This window comes from Haliaeetus albicilla, chromosome 8, assembly GCF_947461875.1.
Source record: "Haliaeetus albicilla chromosome 8, bHalAlb1.1, whole genome shotgun sequence".
NCBI lineage: Eukaryota > Metazoa > Chordata > Aves > Accipitriformes > Accipitridae > Haliaeetus > Haliaeetus albicilla.
In genome coordinates, this window is record NC_091490.1 from 19,463,363 (window position 1) to 19,479,146 (window position 15,784).

The 15,784-nt window shown below is 44.1% G+C and overlaps 2 protein-coding genes and 1 non-coding gene across 3 annotated transcripts in view; 2 read left to right on the top strand and 1 right to left on the bottom strand.

Moving 5' to 3' along the window:
- EVI5 (ecotropic viral integration site 5) overlaps window positions 1–4,445 on the bottom strand; it is an 87,689-nt gene extending 83,244 nt beyond the window's left edge. The window contains exon 1 of the mRNA XM_069789238.1: window positions 4,305–4,445. The gene's annotated coding sequence lies outside the window, so the exon portion shown is untranslated. The remainder of the gene's footprint in view (window positions 1–4,304) is intronic.
- Window positions 4,446–7,157: 2,712 nt separating this feature from the next.
- RPL5 (ribosomal protein L5) lies at window positions 7,158–14,749 on the top strand. Its single transcript, XM_069789246.1, has 8 exons — window positions 7,158–7,310; window positions 8,251–8,320; window positions 8,406–8,521; window positions 10,007–10,141; window positions 10,720–10,922; window positions 11,855–12,032; window positions 13,882–13,970; window positions 14,586–14,749. Exons 1-8 carry the CDS (start codon window positions 7,308–7,310, stop codon window positions 14,683–14,685), a joined length of 894 nt encoding a protein of 297 aa, XP_069645347.1. The 5' UTR covers window positions 7,158–7,307; the 3' UTR covers window positions 14,686–14,749.
- LOC138686639 (small nucleolar RNA SNORD21) lies at window positions 11,577–11,673 on the top strand. Its single transcript, XR_011325945.1, has one exon. It is a non-coding gene; the product is annotated as a small nucleolar RNA SNORD21 (small nucleolar RNA).
- Window positions 14,750–15,784: the final 1,035 nt, after the last annotated feature.

Here is a 15,784-nt window from a genome sequence, read left to right on the forward strand (position 1 = left end):
TGGCCACAGGAGAGTCTTCCTCCATGCTATCAAATTCTTTAACAGTGTTCCTGCAGCTTTTTCTGAGCACAGCACTTAGAGAAAACTAATTTTCCTCAGTTATTGACTAAAGAAAAGGGAGATGGCTTTTCAGAGGAATGACATAACTACTCATCATCAAATGAAATCAGTTATTTTCTGGTTAGTTGACCACTGACTTTTATGCTTTCATTTGGAAATATGGGCCTATTTTCTTCTTTCAAAAAAGCCTACTAGTGGAAAATTGCAAGGAAGATCAATGAAACACAGATGATTTTTAGTGCCAGTCTGACACCAAAAAGATTATGTAAAAATCCCAAGCCCATTTTATCATGGTTTATAAGTGTCTTATTACAGAATTTTAACTTGCCTTTGTCATTTTGTCTTTAGAAAGACTGATCACAATTCTTTTTCCAAAGGGCTGAGAAATACTTCCTAAAGCTTCAGCCAGACCCATAAAGTTCCACCACTAATGCATTCCAAGGGGGGGGGGAATTACTTTGCTTAATGGATACTGGTTTTTAGCTCTGCTGTTTCAGAAAGCATGGAAGTTGGGATTTTTTATTATGCCTGAAAGCAGTTCACTGTTTGAACTATAATTGTACTATATATGACCAAGAATACCTGAAAAACAAGAGAGGTAAAATTAACTTCTATACAGCATCACTCTATATAGTGATGTGGACAGTACATGTCCAAAATGGCTAGCTACTAGTTTCTGACACCCATTTTAAGCAACATTAGATAGTTTTACCCTTCTATAACCTAAAGTAACAGTAAGCTCTTCTAACATCATCCTAGTTACAAGTACACGGTCAACTTGTGGCAACAACAATCCACTACTAAAAGACTGGCCCCATCTGCCAGTCTGATGAAACCAAAGAAAAAAATACACAGTTAATTCAGTATAAGATACTGGTGAGTCAGAATTATGTATCATCACAATATAATTATTAAAAAAAGGATCAAGAACACGTTACGAGATCATCAAACAAGTATTTAATGCTATGCTAGAATCGCTAAGACTTAGTCATGACAGTAAGGCATAAGGAAACTCAGGAGTTTGAAAAGTTCAATAGCTTACCATGTAACAGAACACATTATAACAACCTACTACCAAAACATTAAGTTTGGGGTTGGTTTTGTTGTCATTGTGTTGTTTTTTTTAAAGGATTAAACTGTGGAAGTAAAACCAATACAAATCTGACAAGATGACAGATTCTGGTAATAAAACTGATCAGAGGTAAGTAACATTTGTTCAGATGAAAGAAAATAAAGATATTTGGTAGCAGCTTTTGACTGCTTCCCAGATTGGAAACTAATACAAAAAAGGTTAAGTGTCCACAGTAATTCTGTCACACAACCTTACTTTTTGTGCAGAATAAAGCCCAACCCCAGTATTGTACTACAACCCCAAATGTACAATAACTGCCTCACTGGGATTTAGGACTACTTTTACACACAATTACCGAACAAAGGTGACAGTTATGCAGCCTTAAATAACACAAAGACCACAGCATGATTGCTGTCAGCATGACCAAAAGGAGATCCCATTCTTCATTGCCTGAATCCTATAGCAGGCTCAACACTTCCTAGGCCCTCCCCAAAACACAACTTCATGGCTAAGTGAATAGTTTCCAGAGTTCACAGGAAGTTAAACAACATTAAGAGTAATTAAGGAAAAGCTGCGACTCACTAAATCACTTCTGCTGCTGCCTTGCGAGAATAGTTTCTGTGTACATGCATACAACAAAAACATCACAACTGCATATAAAATGAGCAAAGCAAGACGAAAGCCCCTGCACTATTCCTAACCCACTACCAATTTATTCCAGTCACCACTTGCTGGAGAAGGAAAGGGCGCGCTGCAACTACAGACACTTAAGCAGACAAGACTACAATGAAAGCAAGACAGTAATCCCAGTTTCAAGGAATCAAAAACTTACCAACAGATGATGTTGGTTGTTACAAATATGGAAGACACAAGGCTTTAATTCAGCATGCTATCTACAACCTTAAGTGACATATATTCAAGAGCTTCAGAGAACATATCTAACAACTCAAAATTACATGCTACTATAATATTTACTATTTGCGTGGTGGTTTTTTAAACGGTAACTATTTTAATTGGGTCTTAGAAAAAAGTGAGTTAAGAGTACATAATCAAGGCAAGTATAAGTTGTTTGAGAAAACAACATTCATAAAGTCAGGATTTGTTTTCATTTTTCCTCTTCTCAGACTACCAGAAAAGATTTTTCTTTTAAACTATGCATTTGACACTTAAAATGACACCTAAAATATTAAATTAGAATACTTCTCTTCCTTAAGCATTAGAAATTTACTTATTTTTTCTACAAGTTAAGAAAACAAACCAGGAAGAATAAGAAAATATAAACATAATATTAAGTATGCATACTCCAACTTAGCTGTTTTCCCCCTTCTAAATCATGATATTAGAACCCTGAATTAGCAAGGTAAACAATTTAATCTTCCAAAATTCACTGACAAAGGACTTTTCTTCCAATTTTTATTACTTCCCCATTCATTACCAATCCTACCCAGAGAACAAACTGACAGCAATTGTTTATGCACATCACTTCCTCCACCCCTTCTCTTGTAAACTTTGAAAGGTTTTCTCCCATCTCTTCCTTTCCACAAACCCCATTTCAACCATTCCACTCTCCAACCATCTCCTACTCACTTGTTCAAAATCAAACAAGTCCACAGAAGACAAACATATGGAGATCAATGGAAAAAAAGAATTAAATCCAAGCCACCAAGCTGTAGCTCAGGAAGTCCCTAAGCCTCAGCCTGCAGGAGGCTAGGAAGAGATATGGGGAGGAAGTAGAGCTGTTCTGTTGAAGCTTTCTTCTCCAAACAGCTGCTGCTCTCAGAGGTAGTTGGGCTGGGCAGACATTCAGTGACAATCACTACAGCTGCTCTCATCCCAGTTCATCAAATTCAGGCAATGCTGATTCATAATACTGAGTGCTTTCCTCCTGATCATGACCCTCTTTCACTGGCCATCTCTGTTTCCTCTCCTAATCCTTACCTGAAAAAGTAATTTGTATCTACAGATTTCGAAGTAAGCCTTAAATCTTTATAAGTGTAAACATAGAGCTGTACAGTCACGATCAAAGCAGAAACCACACATTGCAAGAAGAGAAATAAACAGGCACATTTATGCAAAACACTTTTTAATACTATCTACCAGAAAAACAAACAAGATCCAGTTACCTACTCCTTTAGGCACATGAAGTAAAGCAAATTAAAAGACAATAGGAAAAAAGTTTTGAGTTTTTTGACAAATACTTTTGGAGATAAGTAAAGCATAATTGAATATTGTCAGTTCTTCTCTGTATGAATCTGCCTCCTTTCTACATCTTTTGTATGTGATCTTTGGGGAAAAAAAATTGTCCCAGGCTGACGTGAAAGACTATGTTTTGATGCAGTCAGTGTTAATGCTAGCTCAAGCTGGAAATTCAAAATGGTACGCCAACTTCATGTTTGCTATAAAACTTCTCTGATGAGCAACGCTGAAAATTAGCGGGAATTATACGGAACTACAGAAAAACGACACCAGGAATTAAAGCTGGAATACATAACAAGTAGGCGGAACATCAATATCGACTTTTTACCCTTATTATATAAACACGTTCGTGCAGATGCAGTAGGAGGTGCTAGTAAATGAGATCTCCGAAGCAGCACTTGAAAACTGTCTCTCTCAAGAACGAAAGACCCATAGGCTCCTGCCCGAACGTTACTTCCATACAACCGCGGAAGAAATCACCCTCCGCAGACACGCCCGCCGAAGCCTCCCTCCCGCGGGCCGAGGGCCCCTCCTCACCGCCGGCACCACACGGCACTTCCATCACCGAGTTGCCAACTACCCGCCCGCGTCCCCGCGGCAGCCCAACCGCCGCCGCCGCCGCGGCCTGGGGCACGGAGGGGCTGAGGCGCGCCGGCCCCGCGGCCCCCGAGCCGGCGGCCGGGCCGCGGGCCCCGCGGCCTCCCGCCACCGCCGGCCCGCCGGTCGCCGGAGGGGAGCGGGCTTTCCCCGCTCGGCAGCGGCGCGACGCCGCCCGCCGCGGCAGGAGGGCCCCGGGCCGCGGGCGCTAGGCGGGGGCGGCCGGCGGTGCCCGCGGGGCGGCGACGCCCCGCCGCGGCCCGACGGGCGGGGACGGGACGGGACGGCGCGGCCGGGGTCGCCGCGCCCCGCCTAGGCCCGGCCGCCGCGCCGCCCCCGGCCCCTCAGCGGCGGGGGCGCGGGGCCGGCCGCGCCTCACCTTGGAAGCGTTGCCCGCGGCAGGGAGATGCGAGCATCGGCGTCCCCCGCCGCCCGCCGCCGGCCTCCACGGAGCTTCCCCCCTCCCCCCGGCGGCTCGCCGCGCTCCGGCGGCCCCGGCAGCCGGGCCACGTCCCTGCCCGCGCCGCGCGCAGGCGCACTCCGCCCGCCGCCGCCGCCGCGAGGGACAGCCCCGCGCCCCCTGCCCGCCGCGGGGAGACCCGCCGGCCCGAGACGGGGGCGGGCGGCGGCTCCGCCTCGCCGGGTTCGCCGCCGGTAACGGGCGCGGCAGCGCCTCGGGTAGCCGGGGGCGGGGTCGGCCGGCGGGAAGGCACCGGCGCTGCTCCCGGGCGCAGCCACGGCTCCCCTGCTTCACGGCGGGGTCCGGGTTCGGTGCCGTTGAGCCGAGTGGCAAGCTGCCCTCGCGGCCGCGCAGGTCGCTCGTGCCCTGCCTTCTTGCAGGTCCCCCCCGTTACGTCTTCGCTACTGTAAGGCCAAGCCCCCGCCTTGCCCCGCCACCCCCCCGCGCCCCCGCCGTGCACAGCGACGGCAGAGCGAAGAAGCCGCCGCACCGCCTCGACACAAGGCGAGGGCGCGTCGCACCCGCTCCGTTCAGCGTAGGCTTTTTTGGGGCAGACGGAGTGTCCGCCCAGGGATTGCCACAACGCCATCTCTACGTCGGAAGCCGCACGTAACGACGCGTTCTCCGGGAGCACCCAACAGCCTCAGGGCAGACGGGCCCTTCCTCACAAGCGTGTGTTAGACACGTTTCGGCCAGATGCCGGTTAGGTTACGCAAACAGTTGAGAGACTGTCTGCCCGGAGCAGCTCCCCATCTAATAATGGGCCCATTTGCCATTGTCCTTCTACAACGAAGGATAGAGACTGCTAGACAAAACCGCAGAGAACTTTTCATTGCTAAGGATTCTAATAACAGCATACTTAAAAAAAAAATCCGACGCCACCAGAACGCATACAATACTCTACATACTGCTTTATAACCAAGTACACAAAGAACACACTCTTAAAAAAAAAGTAAGCAGCAATGGCAGGAATAGGTTATAGACAGGCCTCCAGCATAACATTTTTTTGCTTCAGTAAGGCGATCACTGTTGCAAATGACAGCAGGAAAAGTAAAATTGCTACAAGTGATCACACAGGTCAGTCCAGTCACAGACGACAGCCTTACTGCCTTGGGTCCCCTGCAGACAAACAGGGAGACATGCTCATGGGAGATACCACTGAAGTACCAGTTTCATCAGTCTAAGAGACTTCTTCCAAATACAAGACACTGCTCTAAAAGACCCGCCTGATACCTTACTCTCCACACCATACTCAAGTAAAAACACCACATACAGTGTAACAGAAATTGAGAAACAGCATCAGAGAAAAAAAAGCAAATATACTTTTTTCTTATCAATAAGTCTTATGAGTAAGAAGTATTTTATTAAAGCATTGAAATTACTAGCTTTTACCTCAACAAGTTCAGAGGCTCTATGAAGAGCAGTCACCCTTTCCACAAACATTGTTACTGAAGGGGAAAGGAGAGATTTGCCCTGAATTTGTAAGTGATTCAGGGGTGGGGCTAATGAGCTCAGCTGGAGCCTCCTTGTTTCGCAGGGTGACAACGAGCAGGAAAGCATGTGGAGGTGTGAGGGGATAACAGCCTGGTTTTTGGGATGGTGAGCTATTTTAGGAGCAAAAAGTCTTCTTACAGAGAAGACCAACAAATTGATTTTATTGTTTCTTCTTTAACAACAAAACTAATGGAGTTTTGCTTATACCATTGACCGTGAGGCATTTCTCATCAAAGTAATTGCCCAGCAGTTGCCAGCAGGCCCTTGTTGGAGAGCATGAGTTTATATGCTAGAGGGTAGCTAAGACAATGCGCTTCCCTAGAGTTACTTTATGTAAAAATTTAAAAGCATGCAGAATGCTGAACTTTCTAAAATGTAGACTTAGTTAAATAATTTCTGAAGCTAGCAGATACCTACCTGGTAGGAACCATGCTGGTACTTGCCCGGTGTAGGAGACATTTATTATTTCTTTCATTCTCTTGTGGTCATTTATACCAAATTAATAACTTTAAAAAAGACTCATATGTATATAACAATTAGCATAGGTTGTTGGTTTTTTTAAGTAAAGTGAATGAGGATAACCAGACAAATGCGTCAGGAACAAAGATGCTGGTTTTGTGCATTCTTCTCTGACAATGTCAAGAAATCTGATGCCGCTTGACCTGTTTGTCCCAGGATATATATGTGTGTGTATATATATATGTGCAAGTATATATTCTTGCTTTAATTCCTCAAATATCAACTATCCCAAGCATCCGTAATTTATTTTAGGAACAGCATTCGACTGGGTTTTGTTTGGTTGGATGTTTTCGTTATCTTCTGTTTGACCAACCGTGGGAATTTTCCTGAGAAAACGATGGGAATTAAAATCCTATAACACTTCCATAGGTGGTGAATTTGGGGATCAAATCAGTCGGTTTTTCTGTTGTCAGCATCCCTCTGCCGTGATACATCCCTTGCAGATCCCTGCTTAGGCAGTTACGAAGGAAGACTTGGAAGCGACGGCGCGTTACGCGTAGGCATCAGATGCCGGCAGCGTTATTTTTCCTCCGGAGTGTACTTCCCTCTCCTGCTCAGAGACACGACCTGCTGCCGGCAGACAGGACGAAGGAAGCCCCGCCCGCGGCGCGCCGGCCCGACCCCACCCCACAGCGGCCCGGCCCCCGCCCCCGCCCCCGCCCCCGCCCCCGCCCCCGCCCCCGCCCCGGTCGGGGGGCCGCGGCAGCGCCGTGCAGGCGCTCCCCCAGGCCGATAGGTGGCAGCACGGCGGGCGCCGGGGACAGGCCGATCGGCGGCGCCCCGCCTCGCCGGCCAGCCTAGGAGCTGCGGCTGCGCAGTGGGCGCGGCCTTTTGCCCCCCTGCTGCGGAGCGCAGTCGTTGTGCGGAGCGGGCCCCGGCCTAGGCCTAGACCGGACAGTACCTGGCACGATGGTCAGTACCGGCCCCCGCGGGACCCGCGCGGCGGGGGGGAGCTCTGCCCGTCGCTCTGGGCCCGCCGCGCGGCTCTGCCCGCCTGGATGGAGCCCGATTGGCTCGGGCCCGGGGCCGCCGCCGGGGGCTCCAGCGTGGCAATGGCTGCCGTCAGCGCCGGGGCTGCGCCGCGGGGGCGGCTCGACGGGGCCCCGGCGAGGCCCGGCCCCGCCGCCGTCCGCGCTGCCGCCCTGGGCCGCGGCCTGCCGGCTGGCCGGGCCGGGCCCGGGACGCGGACGCGTGGCGGCGGGCCGGCGTGGGAGGGAGCGGGAGGTGGGCGGCCGGGCCGGCGTAGGAGCGGGCCGGCGGGCGGCGGGGCCGGGTCCGACGGAGACCCCGGTGTCCGGGGGCAGCTGGCGCCTGGCGGCAGGGTCGGGGCGTGCGGGTGCCTGAGCCCCCGCCCGCCTTCCTGCCGCGGCGTTCGGTCTCTGAAAGGTGGGCAGGTGCTGGGCAGCGGCCGTCCCGTCGGGATGTCAGCAGGCCTCGTTGTCCGAGCCGAGTGGCGGGGGGGGCTGCGGGAGAAATCGGCTCCGTGGCACAACTCGCCCGAGAAATAAGTAACTGGCCGTGGGGGAGAGCCTGGGAGTGAGCACGGTTAGTGCTCCGGCCCCTGCAGAGAGGCGTCCGCCTAACAAATACGGTTTTTGCTTTTCTCCTGAAAGCGTGTCAAGTTACGGGGAGAAGGGTGTGTTAGTTCCTGTGGGAAGGATAGAAGTTCTGGGGTTTGATGCGTTGGGGTTTTTTCCATTTTTTTTGTGACGCTTTTTTATGTACATGTATAAGGAAACCTGTCGTTTTGCTCCTGATTTCACCGCGGTTTTAATCATAGCACATTTAGTGAGAATGGTCTTGGCTTACACACTTTTATGTTAATAACGTCTGGTTATATTTTTTATTCAAGGGGTTTGTGAAAGTTGTCAAGAATAAGGCATACTTCAAGAGATACCAAGTGAAATTCAGGAGAAGGAGAGGTAGCGTTAAATTCCCTGTAACATATAATTAAATGTCATTGGTGAATATCCCTACTTCTTTCACACGTGTTTTCCACTTTTTCAGAGGGAAAAACTGATTACTATGCCCGCAAACGTTTGGTAATTCAAGATAAAAACAAGTACAACACCCCTAAATATAGGATGATTGTGCGTGTTACCAACAGAGACATCATTTGCCAGGTAAGGTCTGTGGTGCTTGCTTCTTACTTACTGGCCTTCCCTGAGTGAAATAAACTGAAAGGGGGATGGTGAAAGCACCTGCGGTTTTTTAGGCTTAATCTGAGCAGTTTTTATATTGTAAAATAGTTCCTTAGAGCAGAACAATCTTTAACGTTGACATAACTTCAGTTATAAACTGTATTCATGATACAGGATAAGTTTTACTAGTGTTGACATTTTTCAGCAAGGTTACTCACAATGTGAGATTGTACTGTTTCAATGATGGTGAGATAAGTAGAAGATTTTAGGGAGAGATGTTTCAATTTTTTTCTGCTTTATTTAAAGTGCCTTGAAAAGAGGGCCTTTTTGCTTGACTGAAGACAACAAAGTTGACTACGTGACCTGTCAACCTGCATCGACTATTGCACTGTATCTAAAAGTGCCTTCTCTTTTGAGTTTTTTTTTTTCCTATGATGTTATGTGGATCATATGAAGCAGCTAGGCCTTCTGATGGCTTTCCTGTGAGATTAAAGGAGACTGGCAAATAAGAATAGTAGGCATTTTTTTCATGCTTATTAAGTATGCAGTTTTGTGTTGCATCATATGCTGTTTCTCGCCGTGGTTCACTTTCTTGTTTCATTTTCAGAATGTTTTGACTAATTTTGAAGTTAAAAACTTAGGCATGTTTGTTCTATCAAATACGTGTTGTTAAGCTCAAACAAGAAGCAGCTAGAAAAGTTTAACTGTCATTTCTTTTTTCATAGAGTAATTATCTATTGAGAACAGCGGAGAGTGCTGGTTTTACAGTCAGTTCAGACGAAGCTTTGTGACCTTGACGAGGTTATTTTATCTTTGAAATTCAAAAATCAGTGGTGACAGGTGCTTACCATCTGACTGATAGTCCCTTTCCAGTACGTAGGAATCCTGCAAAAAGGGGACAACTTTTGGATGTAGAAAGGAGGTGTGGGAGTCAAAAGGAGAAGGTTCTGTATGTGAAAGGAACAGTAGAAACACATCTGATAGTACTGCTGTCTCACAGGAGACTCCTGAGATGATGGAAATCTCAGACCCGTTAATAAAATCATTCCATAAGGTTAGTAACAATGTTATCACAAGCTCCGTATCAGATGGTTTTTGCATTTTTCTGAGGTGTGTTTTATACTGTGTTGTATGAGAACTACATGCAGGAAATGGGACAGAATCCATCCACATCCATAATGATTCTTTGAAAGGTTGCTTTTGTAGTCAGTTTCCTGGCCTCTTGATGTATGTGAAGAGGTAAATAAAAGTTGTTGCTGGCATACACTTTCTCTGGCCTAATACAGGTTTGAATTCTTTGCGTCTGTACTTGAGTTAATTGTGCCTTTAACACAGCCCCTTGAGCTTACATGCAAAGGTTGGTAGTTTGCTGGACATTTCTATACAGAATTCCTATCAGCTTAAGTAGATGTCAAAGAAGCAATAAATCAAATATTGTGAGAACACTAACATTTGTTTTGTTGTCAGATTGCCTATGCCAGAATCGAAGGCGACATGATTGTCTGTGCTGCTTATGCCCATGAGCTGCCAAAATACGGTGTGAAGGTTGGCCTGACCAATTACGCAGCAGCGTACTGTACAGGTCTGCTGTTAGCACGCAGGGTAGGTATCTGTCAGATTGTCTGGAAGCTGCTGCTCTGTTTTTCTGGTTTTCTTACAGAAGGGAAAGCCCAGTTTCTTAAGTGGCATGTTAGAATAGTTATCTGACTCTGTGGGCCTCTCTAAATAATAACTTTGCTCTTTACCATATAGATTTGATGGCCTTTTGTGACTGTCAAGTCACAGTGAGAAGTATGACAGCAGTTTCAACTCCAGCAGCCCACTTTTAAGTCTCAGCACTTAAGTTTGGTGGAGGGAGGGAGTCAGGATAAAAATGTAAGAAATGTACCTTTCAGAGTTTGAAAATGTGTAAACACCATCCATCCATTTTCTATATGAGCTCTTGAGTTCACTGGTGTACCTGTTGGAACAAAAAGTTGAAACTTAACAGATGTGCTTACAGTGGTGGTTGCTAAAAGCTTTGTTATTAGTATGGGGTGCATAATTTTTGTGAAGAAATTTGTTAAAAACATGAAGATTCTACTGCAAATTCATGCTTTAAGGTGGTGGTGATTCTTCATTTTGTCAGTAAATGGAATGAATTTGAGAAGTGCTGCTTTTTTATTTTTCCTTCCCCACAGCTTCTGAATAAATTTGGCCTTGATAAGATCTATGAAGGCCAAGTTGAAGTGACTGGTGACGAATACAATGTGGAAAGCGTGGATGGAAAGCCTGGCGCTTTCACATGCTACCTGGATGCAGGTCTTGCCAGAACTACCACTGGAAACAAAGTCTTTGGTGCTCTGAAGGGTGCAGTGGATGGTGGTCTGTCCATCCCTCATAGGTAATTAGTCTGTTTGGAAGAATTCCTTTAGAATTAACCTGAGATGCTTCTGTATGTGACAGGGTCACTTTATGTTGAAATAATTTTGTTATGATGTGGTAATGATTATGTAGCCTAGGTTCTGGGGTGGGGTTTTTTTGGTTGGTTCGTTGGTTGTTTTTTAATCCACAAGTGCAATTCTGATAGTGCTGCTGGGAATCTTGCAACTATCAAGAGATGCTATTAAACTTCAGAAACTAAAGAGCCATCTTGTTCTTTTAACTAAAAATCATCAAATGATTGAATGCATTTAAGTAAATATCCTTTAATAGTCTCTTGTTTTAAGTCTTCAGCAAATTGTGTATTAATTTCACTCTGAAAATCTGTACATATCAGGTACAAAACCATGGGCATTTGTTACAGTTGTCAGTACAATAGTAGGTCTGAGCAGTCCACCTGTACTTAGAATTTCCATGTGGAAGTTTTGACGATTCCTGTCATAAGCTATGAATGAACAAATGAAGATTTTTGGCAGTGTTATCTCACTGATATTACAGTTGACTGCTGCTTTCTGGTAGCAGCAGCGGGGAAAAAAAATCTGTTGTGTATTTTCCTACCCTCTCCCATGCTGTCCTAGTGGTTCTTGACTAATTGTCCAGTTTTTTTGACTTGGCTGCTACATGATGATACTCCCAATGACTGAACACTCTGTAGTTGGTCCATGGTGTGTATATGATGTACTGCACTGTTTCAAGACGGGACTGATGGCAGCTGGGATAACTTAAAACTTCTATTTCTTAATTTGCTTTATCTCTTCATTTTTAATTAGAGGGTTCTGTCCTTCAGTTATCGGTAAAAAATCTGATGTACCAGTTGTTTCTGTGAGGAACCTAGCCTCTGAATTAGAGTGTTTGGCAATATGTCTTAATCTGACTGTAACTGCTGTTTCACAGTACCAAACGTTTCCCTGGTTATGACTCAGAAAGCAAAGAATTCAATGCAGAGGTTCACCGCAAGCATATCATGGGCCAAAATGTTGCAGATTATATGCGTTACCTGATGGAGGAGGATGAAGATGCTTACAAAAAACAGTTCTCCCAGTACATAAAGAACAACGTAACACCTGATGGGGTAAGATTTACCTGGCTGGCTCTTGTGCATTAACAGAGATGCTGATAAGTCTTGTGTAGGGACTTATCTAGTAATGCAAATAAGCTTGATATGGAAAATAATGTGATTCATGTTGTATGTTATCAATGCAAGGAAAGTATTTTTTCCTTTGTAGAAAGTGAGATCTTTTTTCTTGCTGTGAAGCTTAACATTCTGCCTATAAATCTAAGCTCACAGGAGATGCTGATAAGTCTTGTGTAGGGACTTATCTAGTAATGCAAATAAGCTTGATGTAAAATAATGTGATTCATGTTGTATGTTATCAATGCAAAGAAAGTATTTTTTCCTTTGTAGATCTTTTGAAAGTGAGATCTTTTTTCTTGCTGTGAAGCTTAACATTCTGCCTATAAATCTAAGCTTACAGGACTGCATTCTAAGCTGGACTGATTGTTTCCCCCCCCCCCCCGATACAGAAATTAACTTAAAGTTTCTATGCATGCTCTCCACTCAATCCTAATCCTGCACCACAGTCTGTCATTTCTGCAGCTGCAGTGGCTGCAACTGTGAGGATGTGCTCTATGTCTAAACTGTTTCATGATTTGTGTGACCCTATAGGTAGTTCAAGGTGCCAGGTGAATACAGAATAGCCCAAGCTAGCTCTATTGTAGAAACTAGCATATCATGAGATTACAGAGAGTGTAATACATCTTACTGTAGTGCTACTTTTAGAGTACTGCTTACAAAACACTGGAAGATACACGAGATTACCGAGGTGCTTCTTTCAAGTGTTGAACTCCTTTCAGATGGCTTGTCTTGCTGCCTGTAATATTCTTGCTTGGTTTCCCCACTTACTGGTTGTGAAGTTTGCAACAAATGTTCTCATATCCCCTTTTTAGGCGATGGAAAACTTGTCTTAATCCTTTATCCCTTTATTGCTATGGGGTTTGGGGTTTTTTTGTAAACTTAACTAATTGCTAATTTTTTGTAACTTTGTCTTTACTAAAAAATAAGTAATGTTGTCTTGTAAATGCCAACTTCATCTATTTTACCAAACAATATTTATAGCTTGTAGTGCAATGAAGCAAGTCCAGGACTTATGTCAACAGCTAGACAGTTATTCTTTATACATTTAGAAAATTTTGCACAGCTGGGATCTAGTGCTCTTAATTAACCACCAGCAATGGTATTCTTAAAATTGGTGACATTACAGAGCCATAGTTGTCTTTGGGACAGAGCAGCATAATTGCATCCTTGGGGATGATGCAGGGACTGTTACGGTTCTTGCAAGACTTGTTAATGTGTAGCTGCTTTCACAACTTAGACTTTTTCTCCCTCTTACTAAGCAGCTTTGTAATATCTAGGGTCTGAAAAGCATTAAGATTCCATGTCTGATGACAGACTGTGTGTGGAATAATTTTGGTTCAATAAGTAAACATGAGGATTCTAGGTAGAAGTACAATAACTTTCTAGACTGCCTTTTAATTTAAATGTAGGGAAGCTATGGCACTGAACGTAGGCTTCAGAGGAAATTAGTATTTCAACTGCAAGATGCTAGCCTGTATTTATGAGACTTGTAAGTCTGTAGTTGCTCTGTGGCCTTGGTTCCCTAACTGTAAAATAACGATAAAATTACTTTTTCCATTTGTAATTTAAATTGTATCATAGTGATCATAGGAATCTCACTATACTGTGGCAGTGATCTTCTGTATGAAGAAAGTGTTTTAAAAAGGTAAACACAAAATTAAAAGCTGTATTTTTATGATACCAGTTTCGAGTGCATGTTCTGGTAAGGGTGTCTTGGATTTTTGATACGATCCTACAACTGGACTACTATGGAGAATTTAACAATTTTTTAATATTTTTTTTTAAGATGGAAGAAATGTATAAAAAAGCCCATGCTGCTATACGGGATAATCCAGTCCATGAAAAGAAGCCCAAGAGAGAAGTCAAGAAAAAGAGGTAAAACTCTCATCCTCTTTAACATGAATGTGATTTTTCTGTTGAAGATAGTTTAGCTATATTAAAACAAGTAATGTAATCCACTTTCCAGTTTTCAAAACTCACTTGTGTTTTAGAAAGATTTAAGAGACAAGCATTTCTCTATAACTTAGTCAGGAGTTAACTTTGGCAGTAGGACTCTAAAATTTTAAAAGTGGAACATGCTTGTGGCCTGCATAGCTGGAACTCTTCAGTGTGTATCATCAGGTCTTAGTGTTTTCACTGCTTCTCTTCATGTGAGGGGAGGCTGACTAATTTGTTGTGACTAAACTATTTTGATTTTTCAGGGGTCTGGGAGAAAAGAAATGAAGGCACAGCTGTTGCATTGGGCTCAATATTGTCTGTAGTCACAAAAGAATACTGAGCTTGAGGAATTTAACTACTGCAGTCTAACTATGCCTTTTTGTGGTGCCCTAATTACAGCCTTAAATCATGAGGAAATAAAGCATGTTACAGAAGTGGGAATATGTTCTAGCATAGCACTCTTAATCACAGCTCTGGTGCACTGCAGCTTTCTTGACCACCTCTTTGCTTATTTCTGTGTTGGATGTAACATACACTGTGCTTACATTGCAGATGGAACTGTCCCAAGATGTCCCTTGCCCAGAAGAAAGATCGTGTTGCTCAGAAGAAGGCTAGCTTTCTCAGGGCCCAGGAGCGTGCAGCTGATAGTTAAGACAACTTCCACAATTTTCTATGAAGCTTTGGAAAAAGTGGCAATAAATTTATTGAGTAAGCAACTGTGTAAGACTGGCTTATTAATATATCTTAAAGATGCAGAATATTTTTTATGATCCAGCTCTTCTGCAGCCTTAAGGATTTTTTCTCCCCTTTCAACATACTGTATGACTTGAACTCCTTCACAGAGAAGTGACAGACTTGAAAACCAAGGCTGCTGCATTAGAATTATCTATTCTATATCCTATTTCTATAGGAAAATCACTTTAATGTTTGGTGTGACTAGATATAAGAACTTGCTGCTTCTAACTACAGAAAGATTTCAAGTTTTTAAGAAGGGCTTTACCTGTCCTTCACTTTTTTTCAGCATACTTAATGTTGGGGTGGGGGGGGAAAGCTGTATGGAGCTTAAGAAAAAAGAAGTAGTCACAGTAGGATTTAAAGCCTCTGCCCAAAGACAGCCTAGGGTTTCAGGAACACAAATGGCAACACTACTTAACTTAAACTGTACCTAACACTGGACTACATGTCTAATTGAAGTATTTAAGCTTCCCCCAGTAACTGAAGTAAGCATTCAGTTCTAGGCTGTAGCTGCTACTGAAACAAGTACTGTCTTAAGCTGAGTACTTCACAGTTAGTGATTAGACAAAAGTGAATATTCTTAAGTTGCATAGAGATGCTTAATTACAGAGGCCTTGACTTGCCCCTATCCTTTACTTTCACCTACATCTCAGTTTCATAGGCACTTCTAGTTTCTTTATTTCCCATTAGACTTACTCAAGTTGCTTGCCCACTTAATCAAGTAGGCTACACAGAAGAATGTTTTGCTTTAAGGTACTGACAGAGGGTAAGGACTGCTATTGAAAGAGAAAAAGAGGCCTGTGATTTATTGTAAACAAAACTCTGGGGTTTTTTTTTTTCCAAATGAAAACTCCAACTTGATGCAACAGCAATAAAAATGAAGGTTCTGTACAACAAACTGCACTGTGAAACTTATTTTCCAGTTGTTTAAAATACCCAACATCATTATGGATTCAATAATCATCTCTGCCCAAAACCTAGTAACAATTATAGTCAGATTTTTCCACGAGGAAGAT